Source organism: Typopeltis vanoorti, chromosome 2, assembly GCF_054136105.1.
Source record: "Typopeltis vanoorti isolate ZY-2024b chromosome 2, IOZ_Tvanoo_1.0, whole genome shotgun sequence".
NCBI classification, from domain to species: Eukaryota; Metazoa; Arthropoda; class Arachnida; order Uropygi; family Thelyphonidae; genus Typopeltis; species Typopeltis vanoorti.
The window spans coordinates 95069037-95093966 of record NC_143550.1 but is presented as its reverse complement, the minus strand read 5'-3'; the positions used below and the strand labels follow the sequence as shown (position 1 = coordinate 95093966).

Below are 24930 nucleotides of genomic sequence, written 5' to 3'. Positions count from 1 at the left end.
ATTCAATTATTCACAATTATCTTCTCACTACTATTTCAATTAGAGTATAGAGTTCCTAAGTTTCATCAGCATAACTATTAAAGTTCTTTCAATGAGGGTTCAGTCCTGAGTTGAAGACTTATATATATCTAAACCAATGTCCCCTATGCAATTTTTACATTAACAAATAAGAATCTACATTACCAGTAGTTGGGGGATGCACTAGGCCTTCATGCATATCCCTACAGCTCTTCAAATTTCCTGATTAACCCCCTAGATTTATCTCTGCTTTTCTACACAGCAGTTAGATTCGAACATGACACATCGCTGACGGGGGAAGCAATTCTGGCTACCCGCTCGCTCATCAATCGGCTGGGCATGGATCTACGATCTTCAGCGTCATCTGGAACTTTACTGTGTCAGGTCATTCCATAGCCCAGAACTGCCCATGGACACTGCCACTAGCCATGACGCGATGACCTCATGATGGACTTCTCCACTGATGACTCCAATACAGGGAACGAGAAAAAAGCCATGAGCTGGGGGCGCAGCATCTTTTAAAATGTGTGCCCTATGTTTCTTGCCTACGTCATCCTGATTTCTCCCAGCATGTCACTCCTATGAACACCTAGCACCAATCTCACCCCTAGTGTTCTATTCGGAGGTGTGCGTGTTCTATTAGGTGCATGACTTCAGGCCATTGCTGTATAATCGGATTGCCTTTTGCCCTCAACATTGTAATAGCACTTACATAGATTACACATAGTTTAAATTTTACAGAACACTTATTTAATTTCAATATGATGCATTAGATAAAACTTTCTTAAATATTAACGGAACTGATAATTTACAATTGATTATTTTTCTCTTGATATATTGATACTGGCTCCAGAATTGATAAATTGTGTTAAATCTGAATGAAGGTAAAGGTTTTGACTTTTCTTTTCATTCATAGTTTAACAATACAATACTGTATAGAAATCTATTATGTAAATTATTGCAAATGGGAATTCATATGCAGCATGCAACAAGGATAGAGGGTTTTGAAAGTGTTTTGACTTGCTTATAAATTAAATTAAAGATACCAAAAAATTATATTCTCATTTAATCCTTCAACAAGTATATGCAAACAAAGTTTGCAAGTGAAGTATCTTCATGGCTAGGCTACTTGTATATTTGTATTAATGTCATTTCACATTAATATGGGAAATATGACTTCTGCGGTCACTGATAAGACCCAATAAGGGTCAAAATGGTCTGGGTAGTCACCCTTTTCATAATACATAACATTATATACACCTGAAAGGATGTGTGCTTTGCATTATGGAATACTAAGGCAATTAATGTGAAATGATTAGCTTCTGAATATACAAGTAGCCTAGTCATGAAGATAATTCATACTCAAAACTTTGTTTGCATGCACTCAAATAAAGGATTATTATTATTATCACTGTTAGGAAAAAGAAAACCAGGACATCCTCTTAAGAGATTCAATGATGGCTTCTAAGGCCAGAACAGGCTCTAGGCCTAAATCCTTGACAAGCATGATGAAGATTGTATGGGCACCTCCATGGAGTCATGGAGTCTGAAGACTCACTATGGAAGACCCAAACTTATCCATACAATCTATCATACCTCTCCTTGAACTCATTAATGGACAAAGCCATTCATGCACAACTCTTCAAGCAAAAAATCTAGTCCTCATGCCCCTACTAACCACACACTTATTCAACTTCCTCTTGACTTCTTGTTCTTTCCCCTCTAGCCAAGTGCTGAAATATTTCCTCTGCATCAATCCTATAAAACCCTTTAAATAACTTAAATGTTTCTATCACATCCCCTCTTTTTTGCCTATCGACCAACTTCTGCAACTTGCCCTCAATTTGTTCTCATAGGAAATGTTACACGGACCACTCGCCATCTTGTTTGCTCACCTCTGAATCTTCTCCACCACTTCCTCATCCCCAAGAAAACCAGGAGACCAGATCTGATCATGGCAATCCAGATATAGACTCATCAAGACCTTATAAAGAAGAATAACAACTTCCTTATCTCTACTTGTTGTATTATTCAATAGCCGAGTAATCTTATAAGCTAACTTAACAATATGTTCCCTAAACTTAAACTCTATGTCTACCACCACCCCTAAATCCCTACCTTCATCTATTTCCTTGAGTACAGTTCCATCTCAACTGTGACCCGTATGCATTTGTGTTGTTTGTTTAGGTGGCTGAGGAATGTGTCTAATGTCTGGCAGCCATGGGGCCAGATAGCGTAAACATCGTCAACATATCTAAGCCCGACTTTGGGTTTTAAAGGAGAGGAATCTAGAGCATGTTGCTCAAAATATTAAATATAAAAGTTAGCAATGGGGGGGGGGGAAATAATGGTCAGCCCCATGGCTGTGCCTTCTTTTTGTAGGTAGAAAGCATTTTGCCACACAAAATAACCAGAACGTAATACATGCACAAAGAGCACCATGATATCTGGAGGGAATTTGTCCTGTAAGAGAAGGATTGTGTCATTGATTGGGACATTCGTAAAGAGGGCAGAGACGTCAAAATTGACTAATAAATCATCTTTTTCTAATCTAACATCTTTGATTATGTTTATAAAATATTGTGTGTTAAATCAGTAACTACATGGCCCAAAGATATAGTCCAAAAATTACTTCCAGACTACCCGCGTTCTCCGAGAATTTATGGTCTACCAAAGATACACAAACAAAACACGCCACTCCGGCCAATAGTTGAAGGTATAGACAGCCTGAATTATCACCTAGCCAAGAAATTAGCGTCAACACTCAAGGCGTTGGTAAGTCATTCCCCCTCCTATATAAGAAACACAAGCATATGGAAGCCACATATTCTACCCACAGAACCTTTCTCCCTAAGAGTTAACTATAAACAGGACTGTAGAAATTAGGACATCATTGTTACTGTAAGAAAACTATCTATATGAAAAAATGTTTCTCTGATGTTATCTTAAATAGAATATAGCTTTGATGTAGTTTCTAATTAATTAATTTATTTTATTTTTTTTAATATATATTTTCACTAGAGGTCATGCCAATAGAATAGCCGTTGATCAAATCATTGTCTCTTTAGCATACTGTGTGAAATGTAACTCAGCTTGTTTTTGTATATTTGTGTATACTCCAGATGGTGACCTTAATATGAAGGTCGAAACGTCAGGAAATTAAAATAGTTATTTATAACAGGGTTGTAAAGTCCATAATTTCTAAAATAAATTACATGCTGTATCTTACAATGATGAAAAAAAAAAACTACAAGAAATTGATGAGGCTTTGGGAAGGATGATAAACAGGGGATTGAAGCTTAGGAGATATACTGAAAAAATCGACAAAATAACTCAAAGGATCAACTGGATGCTGAGGAACAAGAGTTGCTGAGCAAGGCAAAAAAAAGAATAGCAAAGGTTTCCAAGACTATGTGCATATTGTCACAGTATGACATATGTGAGCTACAACTGTGAGATGTGTAAGAGAAATGGTGCACAGTATGTGATTCTGATGGTCAAAAATATTTGATAATCAAAATCATCCTATCCTGTAAGTGTGAGTTGCTTTGTCTCTACAAGCAGTGTTTCTGGACTATTAAAAAAAAAATATATTTTTTGTAATAAAAAAACTCTTAGCTCACCCATGGTATTAATGTACTAGATCTTGGATTTCTGCTCTGGATAGAGATTAGTCATTGCCACAGATATGCATAAGTTGGCATTTAGTGAACATACAGGAAAAGCCTTCATTTACATTAACAGTTAATAACAATATGTTCAAACTAGTTCAGAATGTAAACTGTGAAGAAACAAAGAACTAAATCAATGCAGAAGTTATTGTCCATTAAAACACTCTGGATAGGCCAAAGTGAAAGTGATAGCAGTTTTTTTCACTTGGTTATAAAACTTGACAAGAAATAATATATTTTTAAAATTCTTTACCCAAGTGTGAGCAAGTAAAAGTTTGCATGTGAAGCAGAATCATGGATAGGCCATAATAGATATGTTGTTGGTCAAATGAGACCTCCTGTGATTCTTCTATTGAATTCATGGAAGTTTGTTAATAATAATAATAGTAACATAATAATAATGAACAGTAATTCTCAAAGATGGCTTACCAGTACTAACAGTAATATGAAAACTATATGCAATTTTTTTCTCTCATTATTACATTATCTTATAATAAATAAAGAGTTTGATTCTTACCAAGAAAGTTGATGCCTAAGTTAATTGCAGGATTGTTATATTTAAAGGTAACAACTCTGACATGTGTGCTAGTAGTATAATAGTGTATCAAAACGAATACAACAGTCACTGCTGCCATTCCACTCAACATTCTTGCTGGAGTAATAAGCCTGAAAGAAAACATAAATTATTTAAAAAAATAAGTTATCTTCCAACTCGGAAACTAAAACAACCATCTTGTCTTCAAATCCATGCTTATCCAAAGACAAAAAAATTGTCATTTCCTTACTGGAATTTGCTAAGTCAAATAGACATGGATCATGCAAAAAATCAAATATCATTTTCAACTTCAGAGAAATGTGGTTAAAATTTTTGAGATAGAATTTTGATCAAATATGCATAGAGGTCATCTTTAGCATTAGAGAAATCAGTCATTATTTTCTAGAAAATTATTCATTTTCTTAACAAAATGTATCAAATCATTCTTTTGGAATTGTTCCATAAGGAAGTTCAGCTTTAACTGAAATTCATGAATAAACTGAGAAACTGATTGCTCACAGTCTATTCTGAAGCCTCATATTCAAATTATTCAAGTGTGACATCATGTCACACAGAAAGTGCAAATCATACTGCCATGAAAAAGTTTCGATTTCAGGGAAATTTTCACTTTTTTTTTAAAAACATACACTATTTGAGGAAGTAAATCATCCCAATACTTTTCCTCTACTTAACCTATTTACATTAGTAAAATCAGTAAGATCATCAAAAGTGCAGTCACTGCTTTTTCAAAGACTCAACAAACTGTTGATGAATGAGAGACCTTCCACTTATAATATAATTTACAATTTTATCAGCAATGTCCATCATATTTTTCAATTCGTCACTTTTAGACATCTGAACACATAAATTTTCTTGATGCAAAATGCAATGGAAGGATGGAAGCATGGGCTTTACATTATTATTTTTTTTTTTAAAAAAAAAATGCTGCTTCAAAAGAGAAACAAATACTAATTTCTTCCCAATTATGGCAGGAGCACCATTTGTTGTAACAGAAACCAGTGTTTTTTATATCCAGACAAAATTTTTTTTTTAACATTTCAAAAAAAAGTTTTCAAAGATATCTTTTCCACAAGTTGCCTCATCTAGTGCTAAAGAAAAAAACAGTATTTTAGTTGTTCAGGCAACTAATTTTTTCTATGTCCTTTGCTAACTCTAGCATTCTGCAGACAATTGTTCTTTGAATTAATTGTAAATTAAATACCTTAAATACCTTTTGAAGAATATCATATTTTATTTTATTGAGCAAGAATCCAAGCTATTTTATAGCTAGCTATAACTAGGTCTATCAATGATAAAAAAAAATATTCTTAGGCCTCTCTTTTGTTCCTGAAGTTGTGCTTTGGGACTGCTAATTTCATTAAACAGAGTTTGGCTATCAACTGAGAAATTTTACGTCAAATTTGCAGTGAAAATTGTTCAAGTGTTATCATTACATCACATCTCCAGGGACTCCAACATCCATGACCAAAGTTATATATATTTATCACTAAAAACTGTTATACAAAAGACACACCGGCTTATTTACTTCCACCACTGCAAATTTCAACTCCAAACTTTGGTTAAATTTTTGTTTCATCTTTTTTCCAGCCATGCATTATTCTCTTTTCAGCAGCAATGCCAGAATCAATTAAATTCTCTTTACTTTTTTTTTTTTTTTTGAGTTTTCACCATCATGTTTAAGTTCACCGTAGGAGAAAGTTTAATAATTGGATGGAAATTTTTATTCCATTTAGATAAATATAGAAAAGAGTTGCTGAAAGGTGACATTCCTGCTGGACTCATTGGTTTATTTCACTTGTACATGATAGTTCATGGACAGCAATGCTTTTGGAAAAAGTTAAAATTAAAATATTTTATTTGTATTATAAAATTATATTTCTTGTACATTTGCTAGGGGTGCTTAACGGTGGGTCAAAGCTGTATAACTGAGAGGAGACCTCCACAGAGCCTTTAAAGGAATGCGGAGAACTGACCAGGGCTTCTGAACTAATGTCCAATCCTCACCTTCTCGTAGTGCACCCTGTTGGGTATCAACCTGGATACTGAACAAACAAGGATGGGCTGGCAATTTGGGATTTAGCTGACCAAACTGTATTCTAACTGGTTTAAACCAATATACAAAATGATGGTACAACATGACAAAACTTCATGCTGGCTGAGGCGTCGCCCAGTTAAACAAGGCCCCCGTTATTTTCGCCAGGGAACCAGGACGAACAGCGAAAAAGTCAGCTACTGGAACAAATCTGAAAGCACACCCCAAATCAATATCACCAGAGTTAAAATCGGTACTATCAACAAAGAAGCCTGAACGGCAAAGAAATGGAGCTAGCTAAGGAATTAGATAAGTACCAGATCGACATAATAGGGGTGACTGAAACAAAAAAGACAAAAACTGGTGAGATCTTTCTGCTCAATAAATACAAAATGTTATATTCAGGCAATGACAATCAAGGAAAAGAAGAAATAGCCATAGTATTCAACACTAAATACGAGACTAATCTTCTTGAATGGCAGTCAGTCTCAAGTAGAGTAATGTGGGCAAATATAAGAATGGGGAACTGGCCAATGAGACTTATTTGGGCCTATGGTCCCACAGAAGGTTCTACTAAGGTAGAAGTGGGGGAATTTTTTGAGGCTTTAGAGAAAGCAACTGCCACAATGAATAAGGAAAAGTTGGTCCTTGTTGGGGATCTAAATAGCAGAGTAGGAAATGATCGTCAGACATACAAAAATATTTTCGGAAAATTTGGAGAAAAGAGCAAAGCCAATAATAATGGCAAATATCTGTTGGATTTCTGCTCAGGACATGGATTGGTTATTACTTTTGCCTAAGTTAATCTGAGGAATTAGATAAGCATTTTTATGTTGGAACACCATGTTCCAACATAAAAATGTGCACAAATTCACATGGAGAGAAGAGGCAAGGAATAAGAAACGTCTCATTGACTATGTTATTGTTGATAGTGATGTTTTCTCCCTGGTGCAGGACACCAGAGTGTACAGAGGATTTGAAATTGGAAGTGATCACTATTTAGTCTTGAGCAGGATAAAATTAAATTTCATATTGAAAAGAATGACATGTAAGAAAGTTTTAAAGCGAATAAAAGTTGAGCAGCTCTCAGATGTGAACTGTAGACTAAAATACACAAAGATTATTGAAGAAAAAATGAAAGAGTTTGAGAACAGGAACCAAACCTTGGAGATTCAGTAGAAAGCCTTGAAGAAAACCCTGATTGATTCAGCTAGAGAGGCATGTGGTGAAGTTGTTTGCAAGGATAGAAAAATTAGAACTCCATGGTGGACACAGGAAGTTAAAGAGGCAGTGAAGGAAAAGAAGAAAGCATATCAAAAGTTCCTGTCAAATAAGTCAGCTTGTGCTCTTAGAGAATATAGAGACAAATGTAAGAAAGCTAAACAGTGTGTAAAACTAGCTAAACAAAAGTTATGGGAGGACTTTGGCAAGAATATAGAAAATAAATATCAGGAAGGTGGCAAAATATTCTGGAGGTTGTTGAAGGATCTTAGGAATAGAGGAAAGAGTGCTGTAAAAGGAGTTAGAGATGATAAAGATGACATGAAAATAGGAAAAAAAGATATCCTTGAAGTATGGAGTAATTACTTTGAAAAACTGCTAAATGAAAAAAGCAGTGATGACAGCACAGTGATAAAAAACACTGAACAGGCATGCAGTCAGGAATACATATCCATACTTAAAGTAGAAAAAGCCATCAAAGGCTTGAAATGTAGAAAGGCAGCAGAAGTAGATGATATTCGACCAGAAATGCTGAAGTGTGATGGTATAAAAGTCTCACAGTGGCTGCACTGCATAGTTCAGAAAGAGTGGACAGAGGGACGTATTCCTGATGATTGGAGTAGAGGTCTCGTAATACCCATATATAAAAAGGGAAATAAAACTGAATGTGAGAATTACAGAGGTATATCCCTACTGAGTGTTCCTACTGCTTCTCAAGTATACTTAAGAAGCGGTTGAGAAGAATTGTGGAAGAAAAGCTTGGTGAAGAACAAGCTGGATTCAGGTTAAATGGAGGCCGTCAGGATCAGATCTTCACTTTACGACAAATAGTGAAGAAATCATGGGAATATAATAAAGATCTGTATTTAAGTTCTGTCGATTTGGAAAAGGCATATGACAAGGTGCCAAGAGAGAAGCTATTCAATACGCTACAGTTATATGGTGTCAATGGGGCATTATATCAAGCAATACTTAGTCTTTATTTGAGTTGAAAGTCAGCAGTTAGAATTGAAGGAAATACAGGAAGATGGTTTAATGTTAAATCTGTGTGAGACAAGGATGTACATTATCCCCTCTGTTATTCAATATCTATATGGATCACATTATGAAGGAAAATGATTAAACATGATATCAAAATTGGAGATGTTAATGTCAGCTCTTTCCTTTATACAGCCGATGTTATACTTCTAAATAAATCTGCTACAAGTCTGCAAGATTCTCTGACTAAATTGAATGACTGTTGTAATAGATATGCTATGAAGGTCAGCAATAAAAAGACAAAGACAATGAAAATAGGCAGAATCATTGAAAATGTCAGTCAACTGTGTTGTGAATGGAGAACCTGTGGAACAAGTAAAACATTTCAATTACTTAGGCACGATTTTTAGTGAAGATGGTAAATTAAATATAGAAATAGACAACAGAATCAACAAATCTGGTATGGTAGGAAGTCAACTGAATAAATTCGTATGGAATAAGAGAGAAATTAGTCGGAACACTAAATTAGCTGTATACAAGACAGTGTTCAAACTAATTTTAACTTATGGATCTGAGAGTCCTGAGAAAGATTAGAGGCATGAACAGATGACATCAATGGCAATATCATATTAAAAACGAGGATATTAGGAAAGAACTTGACATTGTCATCATCCAGGAATGCGTTAGCAGAGTTAATCTCAGGTGGTATGGCCACTTAAACAGAATGGGCAAGAAAAGATTAGCAAAACAAGTGTTCTCTGCCAGGTTTGCAGGAAAACGACCCAGAGAAAGACCATAGTATAGGTGGATTGATATGGTACAAAGTGCCTTAGACGATAGAAATATAAGATCTGATAATGTTGGGGTCTTGACAAGTAACAGACTGATTTGGAGGAAAATTGTAGATAGGAAGTTAGTAACGATGTAAATTTTTCATGTAGTACTATCATATCCTGTACACCCCTGAAAGGTACATGGCAAGAATTTGATGATGAATGTATATTTGTAGTTAGTATATCCACTCCCCAGCCAAAAGGCTGCAGGTTCGAATCCTGCCATGGGCATGGATGTTTGTGATTGTCTGTGGAAATACAAGTGGTGGTGGTCGGCGATATATGGTGTTGGTGTATTTGCGGTCAGTTGGTGGATTGTGAGTGGTGGAGACAGAGTTGGTAGATGCCCTCCCTCGATGAGTCTATGGACTCCCTGGAGGTGACAAATAATAATAATCTTCTGAATTTGTTTGTTTTCAAATTATCCACTCTTTTCCATATTATAGATTTAAAATAAAATTTATTTAAACACTTAAAGTTGCACAATACAAATCTGTTTGCAAGAGCATGTAAAAAGGTATAAAATTACCTACCTGCACTTGTTGAAAAATAACTAAGGCAGACTGCCTCTACAAAATGTGCATATCATAATGATTTGTTCAAGGCAGTGTAATTGCTGCATCTTACCAAATTTGCGATAAAAAAATAAAACTTGGAAAAGTTGCTTCCTAAACTCGTGAATTAAGAAAAGATTTTGAAAATATACAAGAAATATAATTTTATAATAGAAATAAAATAAAATAATTTAATTTAAAATTTTTCCAAAAACGTTTTGGCCATGAACTATATCATGTACAAGAAAAATAAACCAAGGAGTCTGACAAGGATGTCACCTTTCAGCAACTCTTTTTAATATTTATCTAAATGAAATAATAAAATGAAATAAAAATTTCCATTAAAGTATTGAACTTTCTCCTACTGTGAACTTAAACACTCTCCTTTTTGCTGATGACTAAATAATAATTACAAATTCTGAAGATAACTTACAGAAAGATATTTTAAATTTAAATGAAATAGCAAAAGATTATGGAATGATAATATCAACAGAAAAATCAAAAACGATAACCTTTAAAGGACAAGATCTAGTAAGAACTAAAACAGTAATAGTAAGATTTTAGAACAGGTGAATTCATTTAACTACCTAGGATGTATGTTACATATGAAAATGAAAAAGATATAAACCTAAAAATTGTGAAATATTTAAAAACAACAGGTGTAATTAACTCTATATTTAAACCTAACCTAGTGCAAACACAAACCAGACTAAAAGTATACAATACATTAGCCCTACCAGTTCTATTTGTATGGAAGTGAAATCTGGGCAATAAAACAAAAAGACAAAGATTAATAACAGCTGAAATGAAGTTTATGACAAAAACTGCAAAGTATACTCTATTCAATCACAAAAGAAATGAAGAAATTATGAAAGAATTAAATCAAGAATCAGTAATAGAAAAAATTAAAAATATTATTATTATTATTACTGGCGACTCCAGGGAGTCCTTAGACTCATCGAGGGAGGCCCTAAACATCATGTCCACACAACTATACGGCATTCTCACAGTATCTATCATACCTTGCTTGAACTCACTCACTGTCACAGCACCCACAACAGACTCTGGCAGCTTATTCCACTCATTTACCACTCTAAAAGTAAAGAACCCAGCACTAACCACACTCTTGCCCAGCTTCCATAGGTGTCCCCTAGTTCTCCCACCACCAGTCCTGATCTCAAAAATATCCTCTGAATTAATCCTATAGAAACTCTTTAGCGATTTGAATGTCTCAATCATATCTCCCCTTTTCTGCCTATCAACCAATTTCTGCAACCCACAAATCTTCAACCTGTTCTCATAAGGTTCATTCCATAGACCTGACATCATCTTGGTCACTCGCCTCTGGATCCTCTCAACCTCCTCCCCATCAAGAAGAAACTTAGGTGACCAAATCTGGGCACAGTAGTCGAGATGAGGTCTTATCAAGGCTTGGTACAGAGGTACAATAACCTGCTTGTCTCTGCTCGTCAAAGTATTTTTCAACATACAAGTGAGTTGATGAGCTGATTTAGCCACTTTTGCAATGTGCCCCCTAAACTTCATCTTGAACTCTGAATGGTCTTGTTACTTCGTTTCAGCAAATCATTCAAATTTCAACAAGCACAACTCTGCAAACTGAATATTTAATAGTAGAAAGTACTTGCATTTAGTCAAAATCAAATAATATTGTGTCAAAGGTGTGAAATTATAAGATAATGAAATATAACTCCATGAATGTATCATTTTATAAAATTGTAAAGAAGTATAACAGATTGGAATTATATTGTGTTATTTAGAATTTTTTTAAGTGAATTATAAATCAAAATTTAGTATTTTAGTGCAGCAGAAATTAACTTGAATATTCCACTAAACAAAGTGTAAGAGTGGGTCCAAAGGTTTGATACATGTTAGTGTAAGCGCCTGAGGCTGCAAAATACTAGGAACAGGCGTGCGTAATAACAGTTCCGTGATTCCTACCACAGAAAAAGTGCTGACATCATCAGAGATCGAGACTAGCATAGCGCCGCACAGGAGTTTCAGGAGGAGATAGGGGGCGCTATGTGATGAATAATATAAGTGATTGCAGGAGGAGGAAGAAGGCTTTTTTTCCCGGGATTCGAGGTCATGAGGAGGTCCAATTGAGGTAGCGGTTTCCAGGCAGAACAGCGGGCAAGGATGCGTGGCAGCCGGAAGTTTGAATTGGGCAGTCCATGAAACTACAGAAGGAATTCCAGCGCGATGCAGCTAACGCTATCATTACAAGCGGGTGCTATGTCGTAGATGTTCCCGTAAAGTCCTCAGATGACAAAGGTAGCCATTGAGCAGATAGAGGATAGCCACTTAGCAGGAATTTAACACTGCTCGTGATCCAAACAAGGAATTGAACCTCGGGTACTTCCACAACAGTATTAACCAGCAGACCCATTCCGTAATCGAGTGAAGGTAATGTAAACATTTGTTATTTATGTTTTGGGAGCCTGTGTGTATGAAGAAATTTAGATGCAAGAAGTATGAAATGTCAGGACAATATCAACTAGTGAACTCTTAAGCGATTGTTCCAGTAGGCTATAGCCAGATATCGAGATTGTTTAAAATGAGTTTAACAGAACTGTAGAGAGAGGATTTATGAGCCATAAATTAATGATAATTTAACTTAGTGTCCCCAGATTCATAGAGGGAATTGTTAGATGAATGAATTGTGTTAATGAAGATTAAGTTTAGCAATTTACTAGATATCAAATTTTGCATGCATTAGGCAGCCCTTGAAAGAATCAAATTTCCTAACTTAGCTTTTATGTATGATTGTAATCTCAGCAAAAGTGAACATATATAATTGTATAGTGTATTTAAAGTTGTAAAATAAACATGTATTTTTTTTTCCCAAACTGAGTCTTGCCTGACTAAGAGCGTCAACTCACCACTCTAAAATTACGAACTTGTCGCAGGAGGGTAAAGTTAAGTTGAGAGATTTTGCCACGACTGTCTGAAGGAGTTAGCAGGTATTTATATATTTGGGTTATTGGAATTGTCTCCCTGAATAGTGCATTTTATTATTATAGGGCATTGACTGGCACAGTCATTAAAAAATATAAATGTGTTTATGCCTAAAAAGGAGACTGGACTAAAAATCCAGGCCAGTACTTTGAGCAACTGCATAGTAAGTTGATAGATACGATTTAAGTGGATTTGCATAAATAATGACACAACAATCTCCCTATCCACCAACACTCTGAAGTCCCTGGGCTCATCAATCTCCTGAAGTAGTTCCACCAATGTGGTATACTGCTGCTAATCTTTTCACCCCAAAATGCATAACCTTACATTTTGTCACATTAAATTGACATCCATTCTTAGCCCAGAACTCCAATCTATCCAAGTCATCCTACAAGATTTTGACATCTTCTGCATTCACTATTGCCCTACCCAACTTTGCATCATCAGCGAACAAATGAACTGTTCCTCTTAATCCTTCCCTATATCATTAATGAATAAATTAAACAACAATGGTCCAAGAACAGAATCCTGCGGAACACCACTAGTCACAGGCTGTCTTTTGGACTCTACTCCTGAATAAACTACTCTCTGATATCTCTCCATCAACCACCCACCTTAAAGCCACTTTTGCAATGTGCCCCTAAACTTCATCTCCCTATCCACCAACACTCCCAAGTCCCTGGCCTTGGGAAAATATAGACATAAATGGATAGAACACGTTGAAAGAATGAAAACAGATTACCAAAACAGGTCTTAAATTACAAACCACTAAGAAAAAGAAAACCAGGATATCCTCTTAAGAGATTCAACGATGACTTCTAGACCTAAATCTTGACAAGCATGATGACCGTTGGCCACAACTGTGTTGTCCACTGGCCATGTAGCCAGTAGCCATGGGGATGTCCACCCCTGGTCTAAGGAGAGGGATTGAATGATAGTTTACTAGCTAGAAAGATAATACTGTTGACATGTGATAATATTAAAAGAAAATATACTTTTATATAATATTTTTAACCTACATCTGATAAGATACCAGACCCAGTCATTAAGTCACTAAAAACAGTCAGATGTAAGAACCTCATATTTGTGGAGATTCTCCTATTGTATTCAGTGCATAAGAAATTAAATGTTTATTGTCAGCCTGGTTGGCCGAGTGGTTAGCGTATCTGCTCTCTAGCCAAAAGGCTACAGGTTTGAGTCCCACCGTGGGCATGAATGTTTGTGAAAATACTAGTGGTGGTGAACAGCAGATGGCATTGGTGTAGATGATGTAGTTCGCTGTAGCTGGTGGAGACAGAGTTGTAGAGTAGGTGCCCTCCCTTGATGAGTCTTTGGACTTCTTGGAGGTGTCACATAATAATAATAATCATTTTGAACAGATGCAACTTAGTCAGGTAGAAAGCAGCTTCTATGAAGTTATTCAGAAATTACTCTTATCAACTTATTCGTTTTTCATTATTAATAAGTAAAAATTATCACAAATTTTACTGAACCACAACTGATTTCATATAGGAACCTACTTTTCTTTGTTGCAGTTTTAAGCAGCATATTAGTGAAGTGGAATGAAGATCACCACTGAATGTTCACAGAAACTTCTGCAATAATGCATAATGATTTTACATCCGTTTTTGTTATTCATTAATTTGCTTTTAGAAGGCAAGCACACACACACAAATAGCTTCACAATAGCTTATCTTCCTCAGTAGTAGGTGAGAAAGTGTTGTGAACAATAACATGTTATAGTATATGTCTAGGAAAATATCAGTTAAAAAAAAAAGTTCTTTATGTCAGAAAAGAAAAATAATTAATATACAGCCCAGTCATGTTGGATTTTTTAAAATTAATTTATGCCAGTGTGAGTGGTCATGGAAAATAATGTACAAGATAAATGAATAGAAAGCAGATGCAATGAAACAACTGGAGACTCACATTAAAAACAACTAATATTAAATATCACAAATTTTACTATTTTATCAACTTTTATCACACATGAAAAATGGGTATTATTAAATAGCTGTTTTTAATGTGGGTCTCCAGTTTCATTGTCTGCTAACTTTTCTATCGATTTCTCTTGTATATTAAACACCTCTGTAGTGCAACAGGTAGAATGACAGTACATTGGGCCTTCAACTAGAAAAGAATTGAGTTTGATTCTTGTCACAATGGAAGGAATCTCTAAATAGGTGGCTTTTTCCACTGAAGGTGAGTTAGCAAATCTCATACAGAGCTAGAAAGTTTTTTTTTTATCTTGTACAAGCAAATCGACCATGAGAACACACAATTTACAGAAAATATATACTATTGGTGGTGGTGGGCAGCAGATGGCTTTGTGTGTTGATGGTAGTAGTGTTATGTAATTGGAGGATTAAGTAAGGAAGACAGTGAGTTGTGGAGTAATGTGCCCTCCCATGATGACCCCTTGGAGGTGTCACATAATAATAATTATCATTATTTTGGCAAATTTTTCCATGAACAGTGAATTCAGATGAATTAATTTTAAAAAATCTATCATAAATCACAACATTCAGGAAAAGATGATGAGTACTCCAATTCAAGCCTGAAGACTCACTGTGGTAGAGCCATTCACTGAAAAAGCAGTTGAAACCACTTCTAGTAAAATCATTCCACTCATTCACCATTCTCTAAACAAAAAATCTAGTCTTCCTACTCACACTCTTACTGAAATTTTAAAATTTTAAATTGAAATTCAGTATCTTCTCTATAAACCTCTCAAGCAATGTTTCTATCATAGCCTCTTTTTTCACTTGCAAACCAATTTTTGTAACCCATAAACCTTAATTCTATGTTCATAGGAAGAATTCAAAAGACCTGTCATCTTGATTACTTATGTCTAAATCCTATTCATCTCCATCCTTTCCCTCCAAAAACCTAATTAACTAGATCTGTATGAAGAAGTCCAGATGTGGCCCTATTAAAACATTATAAAGTGATATAATAATTTCCTTATTCTTCAACATCCAAATGATCCTTTCAACTATTTTGTTCAACTTTGAAAAATGTCCTCTGAATTTCAACTTCCTGCCACACAATCACCCCTCTCCTCTAAATCCCTTGCCTCGTGTATTTCCTGCAGTTCGATTCCATCAACATAATATGCAGCTTGTAATATTTTCATTTTAAAGAGCATAATATCCTTAAATTTTGCCACATAAAACTTGCAACCATTATCTTTTATCCAAATAGAGTCTCTAAATAACCTTTATTAATTACTGTGCTGCTTGTTTTGCACCATCAGCAAACAACTGAATATTTCTATTCAAATCATTCCCTATATTATTAATGTGCACATAAAATGGCAACATCTGGAGTATGGAAAGTTGTCACCAATCACTGGTCACATACCCCCCTCCCCTCTTGGATTCTATTTTGCCATATACTATTTTTTAACGTCTGTCTATCAGGAATCCTCTTATCTTTATCACCAGCTTCAAAGCAACCCCCCCCTCCTATTTACAATAACAGTTCCATACAGTATCCTCAAATGCCCTTGCAAAGTTCAGCAGCATCATGGTGTAGCCATTTCCTTTATCAAAATCATTTCCTTACATTATTACTAAAGTGAGTAAATCTGTGAAATTTCAGGAATATAGAATGGTGTCTACTAAAAAAAAAAATAAAAATAAAACATCCTAAAATATTTTGTCATTCACACAACTAATTTAATCATAATGATCTATGGTGTGATAACACTAAGAGGACTATAATGGGGGGTTGCTGTGAAGCTGGTGATAAAGATAAGAGGATTCCTGATAGACGTTAAAAAATAGTATATGGCAAAATCCAAGAGGGGAGGGGGGTATGTGACCAGTGATTGGTGACAACTTTCCATACTCCAGATGTTGCCATTTTATGTGCACATTAATAATATAGGGAATGATTTGAATAGAAATATTCAGTTGTTTGCTGATGGTGCAAAACAGGCAGCACAGTAATTAACTGCTGTGTTCAGCAGTTAAAATGCTGTATTTTTATAACCACACTTACTATTATTAGGGGAATCATTCTTGCTACTGATAATCTTATCTAAATGTACATCTATACTAAACAAAGATAATAACATGCCATTAGAATAACTAATCCAAATAAAACTTATTTGGATTAGTTATTTAATGCTGACTGAGGCAATAAGGACAGAAAAAGAAAGAAAATGAGTGCATTGCATGCTCTATTCAAATTATTGGTTAAATACATTAAACAATCATCAGATCAAATACTTGCATATTTATTACATTTTGATGATTACAGATCGCTGATGCTTTTTAGCATTATATACATAAACATCATGACCTCTAAATTATTTTTACAAGGCTTGACTCAACTTTTTAAATTCAACTGCATTCAGGTTACATCTCACTTACATATGTTGGTTGATTGTTCAAATATGTATCTGCATCTTTTTCTTGCATACAAGATCTATTAGTTTTGGAAAAGTGATTTCCGTATATTGTAAATTATACTTAACTAGAAATTATATAATTTTAATTCTTTACATAAGCATTGGGCCAAAGTCTGCACATGAAGTATCTTCACAATATACAGAGGCTGTTGACTTCATGCCTAAGTAGCCCATAATGGGAGCATCACACACACATACCCTTTCAGATGTATATTGCCATACATTATGGGAAAGTAAAAAGGGAGAGAGTACACTGTACATAACAGAATACAGAGGCAATTTGATGTGAAGTCAACAGCCTCTATACACAAGTAGCTGAACTGCAAGGATACTCACAAATCTACTCACATTAGATAAAAGAATATATAATTACTGTTATTAAAAAAAAAAAAAATTTACTTTCTGGCTAAGCACAAAAACTTCTACAACTAACTCTCAGCAAGAGTATTTTAATAATATTATGATATTATTAAAAAGCTCCCTCTTCCTGCACAAAAAGATGAGCTGCGCCTAACCTTTCCAGTTTGAGATGGTATCATTTTAACGCCTTTTCGACTAGAGCACAATTTAGCTGTAAGCAATCATGTTTCCCATTTAAAACCATCGGTACATCAAACATTAATGTGGTGTACAGATCTTGAACTACAGTTAAAATGTTTCCATCATGAAGACCGTCAAATGAACACTAACTGGCTAGCCTCTGTTCAAGTGTTTGTTAATGCTACACCATTATGTATAGATAGGGGAGAAAATAAGACATCTCATAAACCTCTGTATCTTAAAGAGGTCAGCCAGCCTGGTCGTAACACCATCCAAATCACAGTTACAGCTTGTTGTTGTTCCCACCTGTTCCTCCTTCAACTTGTCCATCGTCCAACAGTACGTGCCATTCTTCAAGGTTTATTAAGGAAGAGATTACTTCCATTTGCCAAAATCAAATGCAATTTTACAAATGCAGCTGCATCAGCCAATAGTACAATGAATGGAAAAGATGGAGTAGAGCAGACAGCAATCAAAGTGTCTTTAAAATGTCCAATAACATTCAAGAGGATAACATTACCAGCAAAGGGTACAGGAGTGCAAACATATACAATGTTTTGATCTTGAATCCTATCTCCAATTAAACTGCAAAAGAGGTGCATGGAGGTGTCCAGTATGCAGCAAACCAGCTCTATTAGAAGGTTTGGAAGTTGACCAATATATATGGGGTATTTTAACAAATTTCAGCAATTCTGATGTGGAAAAAGTTACTATAGATGCTACTACTAGTTGGAAACCTGTTCTTGTTAAAACTACAATATTATGATATATCATTTTGCTACATCCCATCCCATCTTCTGTTTTCATGTTCGGCTTGGTGGTCTGTCACAGCCAAATAACATAGCTTCTTTGAAACCTAATTGCTGCTTATGATAGGGCGGTTAATATCTTCTCCCTTTCCGGTAATAGGCCTAGTGGCCGGTAATAGTCTCTTCCCATCTTTTCAAAGGCCTCTATTCCTTCTCCCTTGAGGATGATATCTCTGCATCTCCCTGGGGAGTCTTCCTTCACTCTTTCTCACTCTATAAAGATCGAAGTAGTCTAAAACAGATATCATCTCAAGTTCCTTTAAGATATCGCTATTTCTTTTGAAGTCTAGTCTATTATATCCAGCTGTTTTGCACATAAATCTCATTTCAGAGCTTATCAGTCTTTTTCTATCTGCTTGAGTTATGGTCCAGGATTCTGATCTGTTTTCTTCCTTATTAAATTTTGATTGAATACCTGATTGATAGATTTTGTTATTCATATATAATTGGTTATTTTATGTTGCATGTCTTTCTCTTTTTCATAAGATAAGTGATAGCCTAGATATTTGAACATATTAACCTGTTGTACAATATCATCGTTGATGCAAATTTTGTTTCTAATTGGGTCTCGGCCTTTAAATGCCATGATTTGGTTTTGGAAGTGGAGATTTCCATATTATAAGTTTTTGCTATTTTATTTAATGAAAAGGTTGTTCGCTGTAGTGAATCTTCGTTATCTTCAATTAGAACCTGAAAGTTGGCGAATAAAATTGTATCAATGTTGGTGTAATCATTTATGTGAATGCCAAAACTGGTTGTTTACCTCCGCTCTCTTATAATATTGTTAATATAGATATTAAAGAGGAGTGACAATAGACTATATCCTTGTTGGACACATGCATTTAAGTTCTGTGATTCAGATTTTTTTGTGGCTATCTTTATTGTAATTTGGTTATTTTATATATATATATATATATATACATACACTAGGGGGCTCTGCCCCCTGGTGCCTACGGGGGCTATTCTTGAAAACTTCTTGAAAACTTCCTCCTCCTGGTGCCTACGTAGGATAAGATCCACAAATAGATAAGGGATTAAAAAGTGGATCAGGATCAGTTTTGCAAAAGATAAGAACAAAGTGCAATAGCAAGTGTATATCATATAGCGATTAGAACTACTTGAAATTATATATATTGTACAAATTATTTTTTCAAAATGAATGTGGATAATTTAAACTCTGAAGTCAAGTGTGAAGGTTGCAGAAAGTCAGGAGAAGAATATAGAGCCCGCTGAAAATAATGATAAAGGCGCAATAGAAATAAACTTTATAGAGAAGGAAGTAAGCAACAACAGACATCATACCCGTCGAGATCACATGCTATTATGCACCCTAGATAAACAACGGAGGATTCAAATGGCGAAAGAAGGTAATAGTAATGAGCGCTCTAATTTTGAAGAACCTAACAGAAACAGAAGTTCCCATAACAATTCAAGGTGGAACAGGCTCAGAAAACATGACGCTGATGTACAATCTCAGCGGCAGTTTAATTATGCCAACTTCCTCTATTGTCTGTTCATGCGTGGAAGAGCTATAAGTGGATTATTCGGATGGATTTTAGCTATTGCTATGAAGGTTGCACACTTATTAACTGATTGTGCAAGTTTTATGAATAAGTTCAATGGAAAATTAAGTGCAAAACTTTGAAGGATAGTAGAGAAATTAGATATATTAGTGAGAATGGAACACTGTATATAAACAATGAGGGGAATGAAAAAACTAAGTGGTACTTTCCCCCAGAGAATTGGTAACCCTCGCCATAGAAGCACAATGTTAAAAAAAAATTTTTTGCATCCACATTTCATGTTTGAAAAAATTTTTTCATGAAAGGGTGGGCCTATGTAAAAACTTGATGTCACAAAAAATAATAAAAACTTTAGTGCATCGATTTTTACAGTAGACCTTAAAAACCTTGTATAAAGTGTATCTATGTTTCTTATGTTCAAATTTTGTATAAACACCAAAATAATCCCAAAGAGAATTGACTCGCTCATTGTTTAAAGGCAAAAGTACGATGTTGAAACCAAAAGTAATATCTATGAGTCGGCAGTTTCTTTTGAAAAGTATTTACTAGTCCTGTCGCAGGTGACCTTCAAGGTCAGTATTGAAAGGGCGCGGCGTGCATCAATAGGCCAAAGCCGGATTAAGGACGTTTAAGGAGAATAGATATGTCGGCAACTGTTCGAGAACTGCCAATCTCGTGATGTTGTCTGGGGTTCTCGAAACTACATGCAAGACATGTACAGGGACATTTGGGGTCCAATAATAACCTTGAAAAAAAAAGTGCAGGGCAATGAGAGATATAAGGCTTGAAGTTTAGTTAAGAAGGGCTTCCTATTTTCATCTTGCCTGATCTACCCACGAGAAGTCGAGGAGAGGTGCCATAAGTCCGGAGGGGGGAAAGACCGAGTCTGTCCACCTGAGGCAGTTTTCCAGTGCAAAGCCAAGGATAATCTGGAGATCAATCTAAGGAGAAATCTTGCCGCTCCATTCGAGTACATGCATGCCCACTGTCATATGCAGTTTCCTCACCAGTCAAATTCTAGACGCCAGAAGAACCTATCCATTATCCTGCTAGCTGAAGCAACTCCTCATCGGTGCCCTGAGACTCTTATAAAGGAAGGGAAAGAAGTAAAAACCCAGAACGGAGAAGAGACTTCTCAAGCGCCGGAAGAAAATAACAAACAAGGAGGGAAGACTTATGCAAGACAGAAACCCACGTGAGTCTGTAATGTTCATTTTCTTTATGTGTGTGATTTTAGATAATTCCCCTAAAGAACTGCTGAACTGATTAGTATAAAAAAGGTAGCAATTTTTCTTATGTGCATGAGTCACCCATAGATCTGTGCTAAACCGTAAACATGCCAAACGTGAGCGTAGTAAATTTCCTTAAGATAAAATTGGGTTAATTTGAAATTCTTTTAATCTTTGTATGTAATGAATTAATTTCTTGTTGAAATGTTTAACTTAGAAGAGATGAAAGTATGTCAGTATAATTGCCAATCATATAACTAAGTCTTTAAAGTTAAGAGTGAGAGCTTAGGAGTTATACGATGTGTGTGTGTGTGTGGTGTATGCTGGAAGATTAATTACAGTTGCTATGCACACCTAAATAGTTCCTTGTTATGTGTGAAGAATTTTTAGTAATTGTGAAGTGGAATGTACTAAATGAGTTTAACTGAGAATATACATATGAAAGTCCCTTGAATATCATGCTTGAATACTTGTTTAAGAATAAGGATTTCTTTTGTGAATGAAGCTTTAATTACTTGCACTGTATATAATTCTTTGACCTGTTATTAAATGTTGAGGTTTTTTTTTTATACAATGTTTCTGGCTCATTTTAATCTTTTGCAATGATCCTAAATAAAATCGGACTTAAGAAGCTTAATAAAAAAAATTTTAAGAATCATTTTTAATAAAAAATGATTTAAGAAGCTTAATAAAAAATTTTTGGCCATGACTGCAAACTGTGGCTAAGTTATGATATGAGTAAATTCTTTGTTCAGCGAGGGTATTAATGCTTTCTTGTGTCATAAGGGGAACTTCTGAGGCGTAGTCAAAATAATTCAAATAAATATCTAGAGATCCTAGACACGGGAGGAATACTTAAAGTAGAACAAAGATAGAATTAGAGATTGATATAAGCATAGTGATAAAAGTGATTTACAAAGTATCTCAAACATTACAAAACTAGGAACCATAAAATATTACACAATCTCCTAAGCTTGTCAATACTTACCAGCCCAGTAATTCCACATTTAACCTAACATTTAGCCACCTCCCAGGTCAAGACCATATGATCACTCTCGCCAATTGGTGGCAATGTGGTCATATTCGTTATATATCTAGCACTCGAACCCCTAGTATATACCATTACATGCTGTCTCAGGTAATTATTCCTTAGTAACTGCATAAAATCCATTTCCTTCCTCCAGTCAATGTTACCATAGTTGAAATCCCCATAATAATTACCTGTCCTCCACTCAATGAGTCTATTTGTCGATGCATACTATCTCCATCATCTTTTCCATTCCCTGGTCTATAGCAGCACCCAACTGTATATTTTGTTCTGCTGGCTTCAATATGGTTTTCCTTTTCTTAATGGTTTGCAACAGAGTCCTATTTTCTCCAATCATCACTAATATCTCTAAATTAGTTTTTTGGCAGTCCATGGGACTAAGGATTCTTCTGAGGATTCACATTTCAAAGGCTTTTAGTTTATTTTCACAATATTTTAATGTTGTCCAGGTTTCTGCTCCATATAGCAGTGATGACCATACATAGCATTTGAACAGCCTAATTCTTGTTTTTATGTGAATTTCCCTTGAGGTCAGAATGTTTTTCATGCTAATGAAGGTAGATCTAGCAATTTCTATCCTTCTTAATATTTCCTCATCACATTTGCCATTCTCTGTAATTAGTTGACCCAAATATATCTATACCTCTCTACTTGATCTAAAGTATTTCTTCTGATTTTAATATTTATATTGGGTATTTCTCTTTTTCTCTTGTTACCAGCATGGTTTTGTTTTTTTTCGAAGTTGAAATTAAGTCCCTAGTTTCAGCGTCTCTTCTAATAGGTTTTGAAGATTTTTTTTTATTTTCAGCTAGCAGTACTTTGTCATCTGCATATCTTCAGTTGTTTATATTTCTGCCTCCTATGCTGACTTCTTTAAATTCTACTAATTGTTGGAAGATATTTTCAGTAGAGGTTAAACAATATAGGAGAAAGAACACAGCCTTGTCTGACACCCTTCTTCACTGGGAATTCCTCCGCGGTTTCTCCTGATATTTTTATTGAGGCAGTTTGTTCCTAATATAGATTAATCAATAATCTGGTATCTTTATCATCTACTCTTAATTTTTTGATGCATTCTATTAGTTGTTCATTACCTATCATTACTTGCTTTGAAAACATACAGTACTGAAACATTCACCGCTCATTCTGGTAAATGAATTCTATTATTCCCCACTTTCCATTAAAAAAAAAAATCTCTTTTTCACTTCCTTACACAACCTTCATACAGTTTTCAGGAATAACTTTGTTCTCTCACCACCTATTTATCATGTGCGATAATTCTCCAATATCTATCTGACAGGCTCCTCTCACGTCTCAATCCAATTACTTCTTATCTACCATACTTGGAAAAGAACCATATTCCCATAATCTGTCCTTATAATTAACATTCATGGTTTAACAATCTAACAGCTATTAACAATCTAATATTATTACCTGATCATCTGGTTTATTATAAAATAAACCAGATGATCAGGTAATAATATTAGATAAGGAAGACTACCTCATTATTCTTATTTGTCAGGGATAAGGCATATAAACAGCATCACGGTCCACTGCATTATAGCAGCAATTTCTGGGTAATCTTTATAACTTATGATATTAATCTCTGATGTTAATAGTAACAATGATAGTGTTCCCAGAACTGCATCTCTGCTCCATTAAGACCTTCCCCTCCCTCCCTCCCAGACCTTTCACCTCCTGCAGAAAAGTTTCTCTAATATAATAAATCTCATTCCATCTTCTATGGCCAAAGTCCGACTTAGCAATGTTGAAGTGATATTACCATTCTTTAGCCCAAAGCCCCAACCTATTCAAATCCTCTTTCCATCATAGAACTTTCTGACACTATTCTTCCTAATTACCAGCAAACTGCGGCAACTGCTTCCTCTCAAAAATTGAACTATGCCATCATTATACATAAATTAAACAGCAGAAGTCCAGCAGAGAGCCATGTAGTACCCCACTTGCCTCCATTCTCTTTTGGAGCATCACACCCCATATACAACTCACCAATACTTATCAGTCAACCACTCCATTAACTAGGTTACTAACTGATTATAATTTCTCCAGCTTGCTTAATTTATCGATCTATCATGCAGTATTTTACGAAATGGTTTAGCAAAATCCAGAAAAATTGCTGTGTAAGCATTTTCTCTGTCTAATTCACCTGTCGCCTTCTTATAAAATATAATCAAGTTATTAAAGCAAGATCTCCACTTTGTTAATAAGCACATGCTGCCCTCTCAAAAGATTTCTATCCAGTTTTTATTCCATCTCTAATCAGCCTCTCTAATACCTTCACCACCTACACCTGATATAGATGACCAGATCTGTGCACAGAAACCCAAAGGAGCCAGACACTTCTTGTTGACAAATTCATCTTAATCAATCATGTCAAGGGTACTACTAGCTCCTGTGTCTATTTCTTTAATACACATTGTGATATGCCACCCAGTCCACGTCCTTATTAACTTCCAATTTAATTACTAAACCAGAAGCGGCCAAATCCCGACTCATGAGGTAGT

General features: G+C 35.2%; 1 protein-coding gene across 2 annotated transcripts in view; it reads right to left on the bottom strand.

Moving 5' to 3' along the window:
• The window catches only part of Jwa (PRA1 family protein Jwa), a 123668-nt gene that overhangs the window by 86283 nt on the left and 12455 nt on the right, over positions 1 to 24930 (bottom strand). For both annotated transcript variants that reach the window (XR_016550265.1, XM_090412370.1), the window contains exon 2: positions 4207 to 4355. Coding sequence is in view for 1 of the 2 variants with exons in the window: in XM_090412370.1 (XP_090268496.1) it covers positions 4207 to 4355 (149 nt within the window). In the remaining variant the exon portion in view is untranslated. The remainder of the gene's footprint in view (positions 1 to 4206; positions 4356 to 24930) is intronic.